The sequence below is a fragment of the Heterodontus francisci genome, chromosome 3 (assembly GCF_036365525.1).
Source record: "Heterodontus francisci isolate sHetFra1 chromosome 3, sHetFra1.hap1, whole genome shotgun sequence".
Lineage (NCBI taxonomy): Eukaryota > Metazoa > Chordata > Chondrichthyes > Heterodontiformes > Heterodontidae > Heterodontus > Heterodontus francisci.
Window position 1 is genome coordinate 169,625,166 of NC_090373.1, and position 18,383 is coordinate 169,643,548.

General features: G+C 47.3%; 1 protein-coding gene across 4 annotated transcripts in view; it reads right to left on the reverse strand.

Moving 5' to 3' along the window:
- Nucleotides 1-14,829, reverse strand: part of nphp1 (nephronophthisis 1) — a 189,956-nt gene extending 175,127 nt beyond the window's left edge. For all 4 annotated transcript variants that reach the window (XR_010972902.1, XM_068027505.1, XM_068027500.1 and 1 more), the window contains exons 1-3: nt 14,541-14,829; nt 3,898-3,956; nt 832-892 (exon numbers count right to left, since the gene is read on the reverse strand). Coding sequence is in view for 3 of the 4 variants with exons in the window: in XM_068027505.1 (XP_067883606.1) it covers nt 832-892; nt 3,898-3,956; nt 14,541-14,603 (183 nt within the window). In the remaining variant the exon portion in view is untranslated. The remainder of the gene's footprint in view (nt 1-831; nt 893-3,897; nt 3,957-14,540) is intronic.
- Between the last annotated feature and the right edge of the window lie 3,554 nt (nt 14,830-18,383).

Genomic DNA, 18,383 nt, shown 5'->3' on the forward strand with positions numbered 1-18,383 from the left:
GGGGCCGGGACAGAATGGAGGTGAAGGGCCTATTCACCTTAGCAGAGAGATCAGTGACTAGGAGGCATAGATTTAAAGTGACTGGTAGAAAAATTAGAGGGGAGATGAGGAAAAACTTTTTCATCCAGAGGGTGGTGGGGCTCTGGAACTCACTGCCTGAAAGGGTAGTTGAGGCAGAAACCCTCAACTCATTCAAAAGGAGTCTGGATATGCACCTCAAGTGCTATAATCTGCAGGGCTACGGACCAAATGCTGGTAAATGGGATTAGAATAGGTGGATCGCTTTTCGGCCGGCACAGACACAATGGGGCAAGTGGCATCTTTCTGTGCTTTAAACATTCTATGATTGCAGTAAGTTTCTGGGCAGCTGTCAGCTTAGTGAACAGAGTGCACCATTCCTTTGCCACTGATCGCAAAACCCGGGCCAATGTCATAACCAACAGTTTCTGAATTTATTTGAAACTCACAAATGAACTACTATTCATTCCCAACTAAGCATTGCTCGATATTTCATAATGCTAGTCAATCTCTCTAGGTGATACACATAGGGAGTCAAGATGAAGTATCGGTTTCAAATGAAGTATGAAGTGGGTTGTGTATAATTGGAACAAGACATATTGATGTAATTCAGTCCCCATTTTTAAGTAATTTTCTGTAATTTTTTATAATTTTAAATTTAAATAGCCAAACATTATTTGAGAAACAAGATTTGTTGGCACATACAAAATTCTCTACAGTACAGGCTGAGGAACTGGAAAATGCAAACTGAAATGCTACAAGACAATGACTAAAAGAGATATAGGTAACAAGCTTATTAAATTTTAAACTTACTTTCTTCAACTTGCGTAGAGTGTCCAAGGTTTCATCCACTGATTTCTTTAGCTGGATACAACTATAGAAACCGCAAGAAGTCCAGTAAAAGCAAATAGTATACCGAAAGATCATAAACAGCAATATGGAAACTATAAAACTAATAACCCCAAATATATTTTGATGCACGTGCAAACTGCGTGATACTGGTAGCATGTTTTAGATAGCAATTATTTGGTGAGAAAACAGCAATAAACAAACTGTGTAATATGTTCTAACGCTAGCTACAATCTTAGCATTATTTTATAGAAAAGTTATACCAAAGTCAATAGTTCCCATAGTAATTAAATTCCACAATTTTGTCTCCAACTGCTATTTCTTTGACTTTAACATTGCAGCAGTCCAGTCCCATTTAAATTACAGAAAGGAAATTAAAGCCATAGAGCATGTACAGCATAGAACCACCTAGATGATGCCAGGAATAAAAAAGTACAGTTATGAGGACAGACTTGCAATATTGCAACAAAGATGGCCTACAGGAGATCTAAAAGAGATTTTTAACATTATCAAGTGAATAGGTTGTTTTGATCAAGTGAATAGAGAAATCTATTTTCTCTGATTTGGGAGTCAACAATCAGTGGTCATCAATTTAAAATTGTCAGAGTGAAGTGAGACGTAGGAAAATTTTCTTCATTCTGTGTTGTTGTAGTATGAAATGCTTTGCCATAAAAACTTTCATTTATATATCGCCTTGCCACAGTAAGATGTTCTAAGGCACTTCAGAGGATCGCAATCAGACAAAATTGGACACAAGTCACATAAGGCAATGTTAGGATAGATGACCAAAAGCTTGGTCAAAGGAGATTTTAAGGAGTTCTTAAAGGAGAGCAAGGTAGAGAATTAAGGAGGGAATTCCAGAGCTTTACAGCCTTAGCAGCTGACGACATGGCCACCAACAGTGGAGTGATTTAAAAATTGGAGACACTCAAGGCAGAGCACAAAGATCTTGGTGGATTGTAGGGGGAGAGGAAGCTAGTGATGGGGAGAGTGAGCCTATGCAGGGCTTTGAAAGCAAGGATGAGAATTTTAAAATTGCAGCATTGCTGGATCAGAGTACAATGCAGGTCAGCTTGCACATGGGCGATGAGTGAATGGGACTTGGTGCGATTTAGGATATGGGCAGCAAAATTTTGGATAAGCGCAAGTTAATGGAGGCTGCAAGATGGGAGGCTGGTTAGGAGAGCTTTGGAATGATGAAGTCTATAGGTATCGAAGCACAGATAAGAGTTTCAGCAGCAGATCAGCTGGGGTGGGATGGGTATTGTTATGAAGGTGTAAGTAGGCCGTCTTGCTTGAGGTCGGAAGCTCATCCCAGGTTCAAATATGATGCCAAACTTGCGAACAGTTTAGTTCAGCCTCAGACAGTGGCCAGGAAGAGGGATGGAGTCTGTGACCAGGGAGCTGAGTTTCTGGCAGGGACTGAACACAATGGCTTTGGTCTTCCCAATATTTAGTTGGAGGAAATTTCTGTTCATCCTGCCCTGCTGTTGGACAAGCAGCAAGGCAAATCAGATGCCATGGAATCACCAAGTAAGATGGTTGTTTGATAGAGCTGGGCGTCATCAGCATACAGTGGAACCTGACTTGCTTTTTGATAACGTCAGCAAGAGGCAGCATGTAGCTGAGGAACGGTGCCAAGGAAGTAGGGTGCAGATATCTTTTTATGCTAATACAGAACAGTAATATAGACAGAATTGGTTTAAAGTGTTTTCCCAAAACCTGTCTTTTCCCCTGACATTGGATTGTAAAAACAGGCACATTACAGATTATCAAATAAATGATATGGAACTTAAAGGTAAGATTAAAACACATAAGCTTTTGAAGTACACTATCCCCTGTTGTGATGAAAAGTCTGTAACAGGAGATTGCTATGTTATGAAAAGCAATATTTGCATACATCAAAGGTTTTTTTTGAAACAACAAAGCTAAGGCTCAGGGAAAGTAATATTGGGAAGTAACAATATGGTGTGAAAAGGCATTTGACCGTCATCTTTGTTTAAAAATCTGTTTGAACAACTGGGTCATCATAAAACAGCTAGTGTTGCATCCAGCAAGAAGCACATCATAAACAAAATGTAATGAGATGCAATGTTTTCACTGTTAGGAAGACCGTTTGCTACCTTCAAGGTCTGGTGGCATGAACAGGTTTGGGGAAGCCATTTTCACGGTGGTTCTTCAAATCCTTTCCACCAGTGTTGGACATAAGGTTGATGTCTGTTCCTCTGAGGTTTTAAGATTAATGCTTTGTAACAAATTACACGAATTATTAGGCATTACAGTTGCTAGCTTTTGAATCTGTTAAAAGAAAGAAATTCAACAAAATCTTGGGAAACGCCAGAAGAATAGTTGAAATGGATAAATATTGAGAGAGGAAAATGCAGAACTACAACAACATCTTGTGCCTTTAACTTGATAAAATGCCCCAAATTGCTTCACAGGAATATTATCAAACAAAATATGACACTGAGCCACATGAGGAGATTTTAGGGCAGATGACCAAAAGCTTGATCAAAGCAGTAGGTTTTAAGGAGTGTCTTTAAGGAGGAAAGAGGTTTATATAGGGAATTTCAGAACTTAAAGCCTTGAAAATTGAAGGCTCGGCCAACAATGGTGCAGCGATTGAAATCAGGGATGCTCAAGAGATATGAAAGGCGTGGGGCTGGAGAATAGGGCAAGAGAGGGGTGAAGCTATGGAGGGATTTGAAAACAAGGATAAGAATTTTAAAGTCAAGGCATTACTTAACCAAGAGCCAGTGTAGGTCAACGAACACAGGGGTGATGGGTAAGCAGGACTTGGTGTGAATTAGTACATGGGCAGCAGAGAGCAGGGCGATGAGGGTATTGAATGTCTTCAGCCTTTCAGTTAGTTAAAAAGCGTAGGAACCGTGACATCTGCCCTACCCTATCATGTGCAGAATCATTGTTTGTAGCAGTGAAAGAAATGTTAAGTTAGCACTCAAACTTCTGGCCAAACTTTAGTACAACATTTATAATACCAACTACTAAATCAACAAACAAGCTACTTACCTCTCATAAGCCTTCTCTCTTTTATCTGGTTGTTTAACCTCCTTTAACAAGACATCAACCTTAAGATACAAAATAATGAAAAAATAATTTGTGCGTGTTATGTCATGGCTTTATGTATTTGTAGATCAGTGAATACGCATGACAAACATTTTCCATGGAGCAAGAATACTAGCTCGTTCAGAATGCAAAACCAATCATGAAATTCAGTGATATTCCCTGTGGTTTAGGACAACCCCACATTTTTATAAAAATCGTGGGGCTGGAGCACAAATTAAGTATGTTCTGTGAGGCATCATAGGTAACCTTGATTGTCATAAGAAGTCATGGAATCCTAGAAAAGTTGGGGAGGAATTTCCAAAAACAGCCACAGATGATTTTTTCCCAGATCTTACCCCATCGGAGCTAGCAGTGCAGCAATTAGGGAGGGTGCTGCACCTTCTTAATGGCTCAGTTGGCAATAATGACCCTAATGGTCATCTCACTGTTGGAAGGCTGAACCCACTGCCTGCACAAAGTTCAATGTGGTATTATTACACAGTTGGACACTGAAGTGTTTTCTTCCCCATAGATGATACAAATTTAAAGAGTTAATTATCTTCAATAAAACCATTTAATTTCTTTGGACATGCACAACTCAATGGGATAAACCATGTCAGATCACACATGGCTTCAGCGAGATGAACAAAACACACACTTCAATCTCTTATCCCCATACCCAAAGAGTTGTGCTGGATTTATTGCCCATCCTTTACAACGAGTGGCTTTAAGCCACTTCAAATGACAACAGGAGTCACATTTCGGCCAGACTAGGTAAAGGTGGGAATCAATGTTACCTCAACATTTTCTTTGCACTGGGCAGACTACAAATTCCTCTCAATGTGACTTTTTTGTCCATAGGCAATTCACATTTGAAAAGTCATGATATACATTACACTGGAGGTTTCTCCAGACAAACTGACGAAGTTATGAGCGGCCTGTTTATGTCAATGCTCAGTACATTCCAGATTGCAGCACTACTACACACGTGCATTTCAGCAGGAACCTTGGTGTTAAACACTTTTTTCCGAAGGGAATTAATAATCCAATTGGGATTTCAATGGCAGAAGAACAAGTTTATTGGTCAGTCTTTACCATGGTGAGATTTGAGCTCAGAAAATTTTCATCACTAGTCCAGTACAATTACCACTTACACTACACTATTATAGAGTCAGTCATACAGCATAGAAACAGGCCCTTCGGCCCACCACGTCCATGCTGACCATAATGCCTATCTATACTAATCCCACCTGCCTGCATTAATTCCATATCCCTCTATGCCTTTCTCATTCAAGTACCTGTCCAGATGCCTCTTAAATGTTGCTACTGCTGAGCACAGCAGAACTGGTGGTCTGAAGTGCATTTGTTTCAAAGAGAGAAGTATAATAGGTAAGGCAGATGAACTTAGAGCTTGGATTAGTACTTGAAACTATGATGTTGTTGCTATTAGAGACTTGGTTGAGGAATGGACAGGATTGGCAGCTAAACGTTCCGGAATTTAGAAGCTTCAGGTGGGATAGTGGGGGATGTAAAAGGGATGGGGGAGTTGCATTACTGGTTAAGGAGAATATCACAGCTGTACTGCGGGAGGGCACCTCGGAGGGGTCATGCAGTGAGGCAATATGGTTAGAGCTCAGGAATAGGAAGGGTGCAGTCACAATGTTGGGGGTTTACTACAGGCCTCCCAACAGCCAGTGGGAGACAGAGGAGCAGCTATGTAGACAGATTTTAGAAAGATGTAAAAGCAACAGAGTTGTAGTGGTGGGTGATTTTAACTTCCCCTATATTGACTGGGAGTCACTTAGTGCTAGGGGCTTGGATGGGGCAGAATTTGTAAGGAGCATCCAGGAGGGATTCTTGAAACAATATGTAGATAGTCCAAGTAGGGAAGGGGCCATACTGGACCTGGTATTGGGGAATGAGCCCGGCCAGGCGGTCGAAGTTTCAGTAGGGGAGCATTTCGGGAACAGTGACCATAATTCCATAAGTTTTAAGGTACTTGTGGATAAGGATAAGAGTAGTCCTCGGGTGAAGGTGCTAATCGGGGGAAGGCTAATTATAATAATATTAGGCAGGAACTGCAGAATTTAAATTGGGGGCGGCTGTTTGAGGGTAAATCAACATCTGACATGATTAGCGAGAGGCAGCATGGTTTTGTGAAGGGGAGGTCATGTCTCACTAACTTGACTGAGTTTTTTGAGGAAGTGACGAAGATGATTGATGAAGGTAGGGCAGTGGATGTTGTCTATATGGACTTCAGTAAAGCCTTTGACAAGTTCCCTCACGGCAGACTGGTACAAAAGGTGAAGTCACACGGGATCAGAGGTGAGCTGGCAAGATGGATACAGAACTGGCTCGGTCATAGAAGACAGAGGGTAGCAGTGGAAGGGTGCTTTTCTGAATGGAGGGCTGTGACTAGTGGTGTTCCGCAGGGATCAGTACTGGGACCTTTGCTGTTTGTAGTATATATAAATGATTTGGAGGAAAATGTAGCTGGTCTGATTAGTAAGTTTGCAGACGACACAAAGGTTGCTGGAGTTGCGGATAGTGACGAGGATTGTCAGAGGTTACAGCAGGATATAGATCGGTTGGAGACTTGGGCGGAGAAATGGCAGATGGAATTTAATCCGGACGAATGTGAGGTAATGCATTTTGGAAGATCTAATACAGGTGGGAAGTATACAGTAAATGGCAGAACCCTTAGGAGTACTGACAGGCAGACAGATCTGGGCGTATAGGTCCACTGGTCACTGAAAGTGGCAACGCAGGTGGATTAGGTAGTCAAGAAGGCATACGGCATGCTTGCCTTCATCGGTCGGGACACAGTATAAAAATTGGCAAGTCATGCTGCAGCTGTACAGAACCTTAGTTAGGCCACACTTAGAATATTGCGTGCAATTCTGATCGCCACACTACCAGAAGGATGTGGAGGCTTTGGAGAAGGTACTGAAGAGGTTTACCAGGATGTTGCCTGGTCTGGAGGGCATTAGCTATGAGGAGAGATTGGATAAACTCGGATTATTTTCACTGGAATGACGGAGGTGGAGGGGCGACATGATAGAGGTTTACAAAGTTATGAGTGGCATGGACAGAGTGGATAGTCAGAAGCTTTTTCCCAGGGTGGAAGAGTCAGTTACTAGGGGACATAGGTTTAAGGTGAGAGGGGCAAAGTTTAGAGGTGATGTGCGAGGCAAGTTCTTTACACAGAGGGTGGTGAGTGCCTGGAACTTGCTGCCGGAGGAGGTGGTGGAAGCAGGTACGATAGCGACGTTTAAGAGGCATCTTGAAAATCCATGAATAGGATGGGAATAGAGGGATACGGACCCTGGAAGTGCAGAAAGTTTTAGTTTAGACAGGCATCAAGATCAACGCAGGCTTAGAGGGCCGAATGGCCTGTTGCTGTGCTGTACTGTTCTTTGTTCTTCTTTGTTGTTCCTGCCTCCACCACCTCCTTAGGCAGCTCATTCCAGATACCCACTATTCTTTGTGTGAAAAATTTACCCCTTTGATCCCCTTTAAACCTCCTCCCTCTCACCTTAAATCTATGCCCTCTAGTTTTAGTCACCCCTACCATGGGAAACAGACTCTGGCTATCTACCCTATCTATGCCTCTCATAATTTTATATACCTCTATCATGTTCCCTCTCAGCCTCCTTCGCTCCACGGAAAACAGCCTATCCAATCTCTCTTAATAACTCAAACCCTTCAAATCAGGCAACATCCTTGTGAATCTTTTCTGCACCCTCTCTAGCTTAATCACATCTTTCCTGTAGTGTGGCGACCAGAACTGTACACAGTACTCCAAATGCGGCCTAACCAACGTTATGTACAACTGTAACATGACGTTCCAACTCTTGTACTCAATGCCTCGGCCGATGAAGGCAATGCTATACGCCTTCTTCACCACCCTGTCTACCTGTGTTGCCACTTTCAGGGAACTATGTACATGCACCCCAAGGTCTCTCTGCTCAACAACACTCCCCAGGGCCCTGCCATTCACTGTATTTGTCCTGCCCTGGTTTAACTTCCCAAAATGCATCACTTCACACTTGTCTGTGTTAAATTCCATTTGCCAATCCCTTGCCCACTTTCCCAGTTTATCTATATCCTGTTGTAACCATAGACAACCTTCCTCACTGTCCACTATACCACCAATTTTGGTGTCATCTGCAAACTTACTAATCATGCCCCCTACATTCACAATGAAATTGATCCGGATGAAACTGACGAGAACAGCTGCCGATACTTTAATCTCCGATCCTGCTGTCTTCACAGTCCAGAGTGTCTGCAGCCACGGCATGCGGTAAGTCCATTGAGGTGAAGAAGGAGCTGCGGGACCCGAGAGAAGTCCTGTGAAAAGGTGCCCCGAACACCCAAAACATCCACGAACGGCCCCCCCGGCCGCAACTTCGAAGCGCCCGCGGGAGATGGCTCGGAGAGCATCTGCAGCGCACTGTCGGCAATGCTGCATGCCTTTATTTAAACCACTGCAAAAAAAAAAACCCTTAGCAAATGTAATCACCTCTAAGTCTGCCAAATGATGCTTCACCTCCCGAAGGACGTGGATGAGCTTTCCGGACGTCGATGGTGGGCACTGAGGAAATGGCTTATTACCTGCACCAGATTCCACCCCCCCTCCCCCCCCCTTTACCCCCCTTCCACACCCCCCCCACCCCCGTCCCCTTCCCTGCTCCACCCTCTCAGCTCACCCCCTCACAACCCCGTCCCAGCCCACCCCCCCCTCGCACCATCTTCACCCCGCACCCCCTTCCCCTGCACCCCCCCCCACCCCCTCCCTCTACCCCTCCCCCTTGCATCCCCTCCTCCCACCGGCACCATCCTACACCTGTGTAGGGGCCCCAACAACCCCACTGCCTTGTGGGCGTCTCGGGAGAGACCAAGGCTAAGGGAGTAAACCCTAACAGAAAATCCGGAGCGGAACCCCGTAGGCGGTCATGTGTCACCTTTGGCATGTTTCCGGCAGTTCCTGCAGCCATACTGGTGCCAAACGTCGTGTCCTGCACTCCTTTGGACCCCACCAGAAAGGCCGAGAGGGGGGTTTTGACGACTGGGCAACTCTCAACCTCCATAAATTTGCCCAGGCATGCGCCATGGAGAGGTCACTCCATAGTTGCCTCACAGCGACTGAAACAACACGGAAGGCAGCAGTTACGGGTTATAAGTCCAGATAAATTGGCGTAGAAACTGGGCGCCACGGGTTGCCTTTGTCGGTGGGAGAGGTCATTGCACCTCACTGGACAGCTACCGCCCGCCTCAAACCGGGCAGCCCCCGGTCAATAAGGTTCTGTCCCGCCACAGTCTGCCTGCTTCAATGGGTGCTTGGAGCTCAGGGTCATTGCCCGAAAGGTGGACTGACACACCGCACCAAACAACATGAAAAAAGGAAAGAAGGTACCAGCCCTTCGCTTTGCAAGCTGGAACGTCAGAACTATGTGTCCTGGCCTGTCGGAAGACCTTACACAAATCAACGATTCTCGGAAGACCGCCATCATTAACAACGAGCTCAGTAGACTCAATGTGGACATTGCAGCACTTCAGGAGACTCGCCTCCCCGCGAGTGGCTCTCTAGCAGAGCAAGACTACACCTTCTTCTGGCAGGGCAGGGATCCTGAAGAACCAAGACAGCATGGAGTGGGCTTCGCCATCAGAAACTCCTTGCTCAGCATGATAGAGCCTCCCTCAAATGGCTCGGAACGCATACTGTCCATCCGACTGCTCACCACCTCTGGTCCAGTACACCTACTCAGCATCTATGCTCCAACACTCTGTTCCGCACCTGAAGCTAAAGACCAGTTCTATGAACAACTCCATAACATCATTAGCAGCATCCCCAACACCGAACACCTATTCCTGCTGGGGGACTTTAATGCCAGGGTTGGGGCCGACCATGACTCATGGCCCTCCTGCCTTGGGCGCTATGGCGTTGGAAGGATGAATGAGAACGGGCAGAGACTGCTTGAGTTGTGTACCTATCATAACCTCTGCATCACCAACTCGTTCTTTCACACTAAACCCTGTCACCAGGTTTCATGGAGGCACCCAAGATCACGTCGTTGGCACCAGCTAGACCTCATTGTCACAAGGCGAGCCGCCTTAAACAGTGTTCAAATCACACGCAGCTTCCACAGTGCGGACTGCGACACCGACCACTCCCTGGTGTGCAGCAAGGTTAGACTCAGACCAAAGAAGTTGCATCATTCCAAGCAGAAGGGCCACCCGCGCATCAACACGAGCAGAATTTCTCACCCACAGCTGTTACAAAAATTTCTAAATTCACTTGTAACAGCCCTTCAAAACACTCCCACAGGGGATGCTGAGACCAAGTGGGCCCACATCAGAGACGCCATCTATGAGTCAGCTTTGACCACCTACGGCAAAAGTGCGAAGAGAAATGCAGACTGGTTTCAATCTCATAATGAAGAGCTGGAACCTGTCATAGCCGCTAAGCGCATTGCACTTTTGAACTACAAGAAAGCCCCCAGCGATTTAACATCCGCAGCACTTAAAGCAGCCAGAAGTACTGCACAAAGAACAGCTAGGCGTTGCGCAAACGACTACTGGCAACACCTATGCAGTCATATTCAGCTGGCCTCAGACACCGGAAACATCAGAGGAATGTATGATGGCATGAAGAGAGCTCTTGGGCCAACCATCAAGAAGATCACCCCCCTCAAATCTAAATCGGGGGACATAATCACTGACCAACGCAAACAGATGGACCGCTGGGTTGAGCACTACCTAGAACTGTACTCCAGGGAGAATGCTGTCACTGAGACTGCCCTCAATGCAGCCCAGCCTCTACCAGTCATGGATGAGCTGGACATACAGCCAACCAAATCGGAACTCAGTGATGCCATTGATTCCCTAGCCAGCGGAAAAGCCCCTGGGAAGGACAGCATTACCCCTGAAATAATCAAGAGTGCCAATACTCTCAGCACTACATGAACTGCTATGCCTGTGCTGGGACGAGGGAGCAGTACCCCAGGACATGCGCGATGCCAACATCATCACCCTCTATAAAAACAAAGGTGACCGCGGTGACTGCAACAACTACCGTGGAATCTCCCTGCTCAGCATAGTGGGGAAAGTCTTTGCTCGAGTCGCTCTGAACAGGCTCCAGAAGCTGGCCGAGCGCGTCTACCCTGAGGCACAGTGTGGCTTTCGTGCAGAGAGATCGACTATTGACATGCTGTTCTCCCTTCGTCAGATACAGGAGAAATGCCGTGAACAACAGATGCCCCTCTACATTGCTTTCATTGATCTCACCAAAGCCTTTGACCTCGTCAGCAGACGTGGTCTCTTCAGACTACTAGAAAAGATCGGATGTCCACCAAAGCTACTAAGTATCATCACCTCATTCCATGACAATATGAAAGGCACAATTCAACATGGTGGCTCCTCATCAGAGCCCTTTCCTATCCTGAGTGGTGTGAAACAGGGCTGTGTTCTCGCACCCACACCTTTTGGGATTTTCTTCTCCCTGCTGTTTTCACATGCGTTCAAATCCTCTGAAGAAGGAATTTTCCTCCACACAAGATCAGGGGGCAGGTTGTTCAACCTTGCCCGTCTAAGAGCGAAGTCCAAAGTACGGAAAGTCCTCATCAGAGAACTCCTCTTTGCTGACGATGCTGCTTTAACATCTCACACTGAAGAATGCCTGCAGAGTCTCATCGACAGGTTTGCGTCTGCCTGCAATGAATTTGGCCTAACCATCAGCCTCAAGAAAACGAACATCATGGGGCAGGATGTCAGAAATGCTCCATCCATCAATATTGGCGACCACGCTCTGGAAGTGGTTCAAGAGTTCACCTACCTAGGCTCAACTATCACCAGTAACCTGTCTCTAGATGCAGAAATCAACAAGCGCATGGGTAAGGCTTCCACTGCTATGTCCAGACTGGCCAAGAGAGTGTGGGAAAATGGCGCACTGACACGGAACACAAAAGTCCGAGTGTATCAGGCCTGTGTCCTCAGTACCTTGCTCTACGGCAGCGAGGCCTGGACAACGTATGCCAGCCAAGAGCGACGTCTCAATTCATTCCATCTTCGCTGCCTTCGGAGAATACTTGGCATCAGGTGGCAGGACTATATCTCCAACACAGAAGTCCTTGAAGCGGCCAACATCCCCAGCTTATACACACTACTGAGTCAGCGGCGCTTGAGATGGCTTGGCCATGTGAGCCGCATGGAAGATGGCAGGATCCCCAAAGACACATTGTACAGTGAGCTCGCCACTGGTATCAGACCCACCGGCCGTCCATGTCTCCGTTATAAAGACGTCTGCAAACGCGACATGAAATCGTGTGACATTGATCACAAGTCGTGGGAGTCAGTTGCCAGCATTCGCCAGAGCTGGCGGGCAGCCATAAAGACAGGGCTAAATTGTGGCGAGTCGAAGAGACTTAGTAGTTGGCAGGAAAAAAGACAGAGGCGCAAGGGGAGAGCCAACTGTGCAACAGCCCCAACAAACAAATTTCTCTGCAGCACCTGTGGAAGAGCCTGTCACTCCAGAATTGGCCTTTATAGCCACTCCAGGCGCTGCTTCACAAACCACTGACCACCTCCAGGCGCGTATCCATTGTCTCTCGAGATAAGGAGGCCCAAAAGAAGAACATTCACAACCAAGTCATTAATATATATGACAACCAACAGAGGGCCCAGCACCGATCCCTGCAGCACACCACTGGTCACCGGCCTCCAATTGGAAAAACAACCCTCCACTACCACCCTCTGCCTCCTATCACCAAGCCAATTTTGTATCCAATTTGCTAGCTCACCCTGGATCCCATGCGTTCGAACCTTCTGGACCAGCCTAACATGCGGGACCTTGTCAAAGGCCTTGCTAAAGTCCATGTAGACAACGTCCATCACCCTGCTCTCATCAATCCTCTTGGTCACTTCCTCGCAAAACTCAATCAAATTCATAAGACATGATTTCCCACGCACAAAGCTATGCTGACTATCCCTAATCAGACTATGCCTTTCCAAATGCATATAAATCCTGTCTCTCAGAATCCCTTCCAATAACTTTCCCTTTACTATACACAAAAAAAATGTAGCAATAGACTACGTATCCTCCTTAAAATCCACCTCTTTTACCAAGCCTTTGGTTAGCCTTCTAAACAACTCTTTTAGCCCAGTGTTGATCTTTTTTGCCTTTGGACATTTTTCTATATTAATGATGCTATATAAATGCAAGCTATTGCTAGACTAAAAAAAGACCCAAGAGCAATACAGATCGCCCTCTACCATCCTGGCAGTCATATGTTACAATGATAATGGAGTTGTTGACTAATCACAGCAATCAATCGATCAATTAGTCAACAACAGACCCATAAAAGGCACAAGCAAAACACATGGGTAACAGTTTTCAAAGGGATAAAATGAAGGAAAAATAATATCGGTCGTGATTTCATTGCTTGGCATAGCAAGCTAAAGGAGCTTCATTTTCTTGGGTTCTTAAACGTTGCACCAGAAACGCCAGTGACTTTCACATCAACAGGCAGTACAAGAAGGAAGGAGAAGACAAGTATACACTGCAGCTTGTAGACCCCCAAGGGGGAGGGGGTGCAGTGTTGGGTTGTGGGGTGGGGGGGGCAGAGAGTGAGGCTGGAGATTTGGGGCTGGGGGGCTGAGGATTGTGGTTTGTGGGGCTGATTGTGGTTTGGGGGGAGGGGGGACTGAGAATTGGGGTTAGGGGGTGGGGGGGCTGAGGACTGTGGTTTGTGGGGGTGGGGGGCCTGAGGATTGTGGTTTGGGGGGTGGGGGGGCTGAGGATTGTGGTTTGGGGGGTGGGGGGGCTGAGGATTGTGGTTTGGGGGGTGGGGGGGCTGAGGATTGTGGTTTGGGGGGGTGGGGGGGCTGAGGATTGTGGTTTGGGGGGGTGGGGGGGGCTGAGGATTGTGGTTTGTGGGGGTGGGGGGCCTGAGGATTGTTGTTTGGGGGAGGGGCCTGGGGATTGTGGTTTGGGGGGGTGGGGGGGCTGAGGATTGTGGTTTGGGAGGGTGGGGGGGCTGAGGATTGTGGTTTGGGAGGGTGGGGGGGCTGAGGATTGTGGTTTGGGAGGGTGGGGGGGCTGAGGATTGTGGTTTGGGAGGGTGGGGCGGCTGAGGATTGTGGTTTGGGGGTAGGGGGGCTGTGGATTGTGGTTTGGGGGTAGGGGGGCTGTGGATTGTGGTTTGGGGGGTGGGGGTCTGAGGATTGTGGTTTGGGGGGGTGGGGGGGCTGAGGATTGTGGTTGGGGGGCTGAGAATTGGGGTTGGGGGCTGAGGATTGTGGTTTGGGGGGTGGGGGGGCTGAGAATTGTGGTTGGGGGGCTGAGAATTGTGGTTGGGGGGGCTGAGAATTGGGGTTTGGGGGGCGTGGGGGGGTGAGGATAGTGGTTTGTGGGGCGAGGGAGGGGTAGGGGGGGGTGAGGATAGTGGTTTGTGGGGCGAGGGAGGGGTGGGGGGCTGAGAATTGGGGTTGGGGGGGGCTGAGAATTGGGGTTTGGGGGGTGGGGGGGGCTGAGAATTGGGGTTTGGGGGGGGCTGAGAATTGGGGTTGGGCGGGGCTGAGGGGTGGGAAGATCCGTTCGTTCCTGCTACCTGGCTCTGCAGAGTGTCGGTGGTCATCTGCACCGACCGCAGCGGTCCTTTTCGCAAGGCCATACTGGTCAATCACGACAGAAGGGGAATGCAAGCAGCGGCAACCCTGCTCTGAACGCCAGAGGGATGAAACTACGGCCCGGACTCCAGTCCCCACTTGGCCGCCGCTATTTAACGGCCGCTCTTTGCGCTCCCGGCTCCGGCTGTCGCCATGGCAGCTGTGCCCGCGGCCTTACGTCACAGCCGTGCGCCCAGAGGCTGTGGGATTCCAGAAGCCTGGAGAGTCGCTCTCGCGCGGGCCCAGGAATGTGGGCGGAGTTAGCTCGGCTGCTGTACTGGGCAATGCCTTCTGCACGCTGACTGAATTTGTGCTGTTCAGGTTCATTGTCTGCCTTAGCCCGGCTTTCTAACCGCACCATCACTACCTCCCCCAACAAAGCTGTTGCTAATTTTTCCAGCATTTCATTGCAAATTAATAATTTCGAGATATTCTGGTACCTGTACTACTGCTATCTCTCTCCGTGCATTGCCACCTTGATGTGCTTTTTGAGGCTTGTGCGCTCCGATGATCCCTTGAACGATGCCGTCATTCCGTCCTTGCTCTGGTAGGGCCAACCATGGCAGCAATTTTGGGGGAGGTACCGGACAAAATCCAGTCGAAAAAGCCCTCAATGGCAGAACTGGCGAAGGAAGACCATGCGTCTCACTGGCTTCAAAGGCGGTAGGTGACTGCAGCGGCGCGGTGGTTCCAGTTATTGTGGTTTGACAGGTCACTGAAATCTGGCCATTAATTCATCAAGATCATGTGGACAATGACAACGCCTGTTCCCTATGTTAAACAAAGTCACGCCCAGGCTTCTACCAGGGTCCATCTGCCAAGTCCTGTGATGGAGTATTGGCGACGGGGACAGGGCTGTGAACCTGAGAGACCAGGGTCAAAATTCTGCACACATCTGCATGAAGCTCGTTGGATACCTGCATCGGGACAGAGGTGTATTTTGGCAGCAGCATCTGTGACTGAGCAGTTCTCTTCAGTATACCCTCTGCTCACCCCAAATAGGGAGGAGGCTAGAAAAGGTACCCTAAACTAGGCTGTCCCATTTTCTCCTGCCTGGGGAACCACACCCTGAGGGATAACCATCTTCATGGTCAAAGAAAGAAAACTCTAAATTTTGGAACTTGGATTGTTAGAACACTAAGGGATAATCTCAAGAGTGACCGCCCAGAAGGAAGAACTGCAATTGTATCACGCAAGCTATCAAGTTTCCAAATTTATATCGTCGGCCTTAGAAACCTGCCTTCCCGGAGAACAAGGAACAAGCAGAAGGATACACCTACTGGAAAGGAAAGGCTGACAGTGACCCTCATGTCCATGAAGTTGGTTTTGTCAACCAGAATAGTATCTTGGATGTACTGCCAGAACTCCCCATAAATGAAAGATTCATGACACTTTGCCTACAGCTCTGCCGTAAGCAATATGCCATTGTCATCAGCGCTTATGCCCCAACCCTTGACTCCGATGAAGATGTTAAGGAAAAGTTCTATTCTGACCTTGATGGAAGTCCTCACTGCCATCTCAAAAGAAGAGATCATCCGTCTGCTGGACTTTAATGCTAGGGTTGGCCTGACTCTGATATCTGGAGTGGAACCATTGGGAAGAGCCAATGTAAATGGTGTCTTCCTGCTGCCAAAGTGTACTCAGCATAGCCTCATTATAACAAACACCCTCTTCCGCCAGAAGGACAAATACAAAAGCACATGGAGGCATCCTAGATCAAAGCACTGGCACCTCCTGGATTTTGTTCTTGTTCGAATCAAAGATCTAAGTGATGTTTGTAACACACCATCCATGCTGATGCCTGCTGGACAGGTCATCGACTTGTTCAATCGGTGATTAACATCCACCTAGCAGTAAGACATCGCAAGACTCAAAAGTCCGAGAGGAAAAAGATCAATGTTTCAGCCTTAAAGCAGCCTAACAAGAGAGGAATTCCAAGTGCAGCTCACAATCAATCTGGCAAATCTTCACGATCCAACTCAATTTCAGAACAGTGAGAACAAATAAAGTCAGCTGCACTAGACTCCTGTGTCCAGACCATTGGTCGTCACCAGGACTGGTTCAACGACAACAATGCTGAAATATGTGACCTCCTGGAACAAAAACAAGCAGCCTTCATTACGTGGCAGAACAACCCAATGTCACAAATCAAGAAGGCAGCATTCCAACAGTTCACGGTTGACACCCAAAGACAAATCCAGAAGATAAAGGACGAGTGGTGGGAGAGAAAGCCCAGAGAGATCCAACAATATGCTGACCATCATGACATGCAAAGCTTTTTTGAAGCCACCAGGGCCATGTGTAGACTAAGGTCAAATAGACAAAATCCCCTTCACTTACCAGATGGTGTCTCTCTTCTTAAGGATGACAATGCCATCCGTCAACGCTGGAAAGAACATTTTCAACAACTCCTCAACCGTGAATCCACATTGGCAGCTGATACTCTACAGGCTATCCCCCTGTACCCTGTGGTAGATCCATGGATGAACCAAGATCAATGGGAGAGCTGCAACACCCAAACGGATGAAAAACAACAAACCTGGGGCCCCGATGGTATTCCAGCTGAGATCTTCAAAGATCCCTTCTTCGGAACTGACAAATATTAGAAAAGTCACAGATTATAAACAAGTGAGGTGGGGGTTGGGCAAGAGATAACAAAGGGGAAGGTGCAGATTGGACCAGGCCACATAGCTGACCAAAAGGTCACGGAGCAAAGGCAAACAATATGTTAATGGTGTGTTGAAACCCACCATTTCAACCCACCATTTCAACACACCATTAACATATTGTTTGCCTTTGCTCCGTGACCTTTTGGTCAGCTATGTGGCCTGGTCCAATCTGCACCTTCCCCTTTGTTATCTCTTGCCCAACCCCCACCTCACTTGTTTATAATCTGTGACTTTTCTAATATTTGTCAGTTCCGAAGAAGGGTCACTGACCCGAAACGTTAACTCTGCTTCTCTTTCCACAGATGCTGCCAGACCTGCTGAGTGAATCCAGCATTTCTTGTTTTTGTTTCAGATTTCCAGCATCCGCAGTATTTTGCTTTTATTATAGATATACATGAGCTAGTTTGTGGATGACTGCAGTGTCGTTGCCTACTGTACACCAGATTTGCAAGCCACTCTCGATCTCTTAATTCTGCATACAAGAGACTAAGCTTGTCCTTAAATGTTGTCAAAACAAAATTCATAACAATCCACACCTGGTCAGCCAAATGTTCCACCTCCCATATATGCTGAAGACACTCTGGAATACGTTGAGCACTTCCAATACCTTGGCAGCCACCTCTCTTAAAAGGCAACCATTGGTGAGGAGATCCAACACAGGACCAGCTGCACCAGCTCAGCCTTCTACCAGCTATGGCAGCAACTGTTTGACAACAAAGACCTCTGCATGTTAACAAAAGCCCTAATGTACAGAACAGTTGTTGTCACCACACTCCTATACTGTCGTGAGACCTGGACTGTGTATCAGTAACACATAACAGCCCGAGAGAAATTTCCTCCGGATTCAATGGGAGGACCATCAAACAAATGCTGGTGTCCTTGGAGCCAGCTCCACAAGCATTCAGGCAAAACTCCTGCAAAACGGCACAGTGGCGCAGTGGTTAGCATTGCAGCCTCACAGCTCCAGTGACCCGGGTTCAATTCTGGGTACTGCCTGTGTGGAGTTTGCAAGTTCTCCCTGTGTCTGCGTGGGTTTCCTCCGGGTGCTCCGGTTTCCTCTCACAGCCAAAAGACTTGCGGGTTGATAGGTAAATTGGCCATTATAAATTGCCCCTA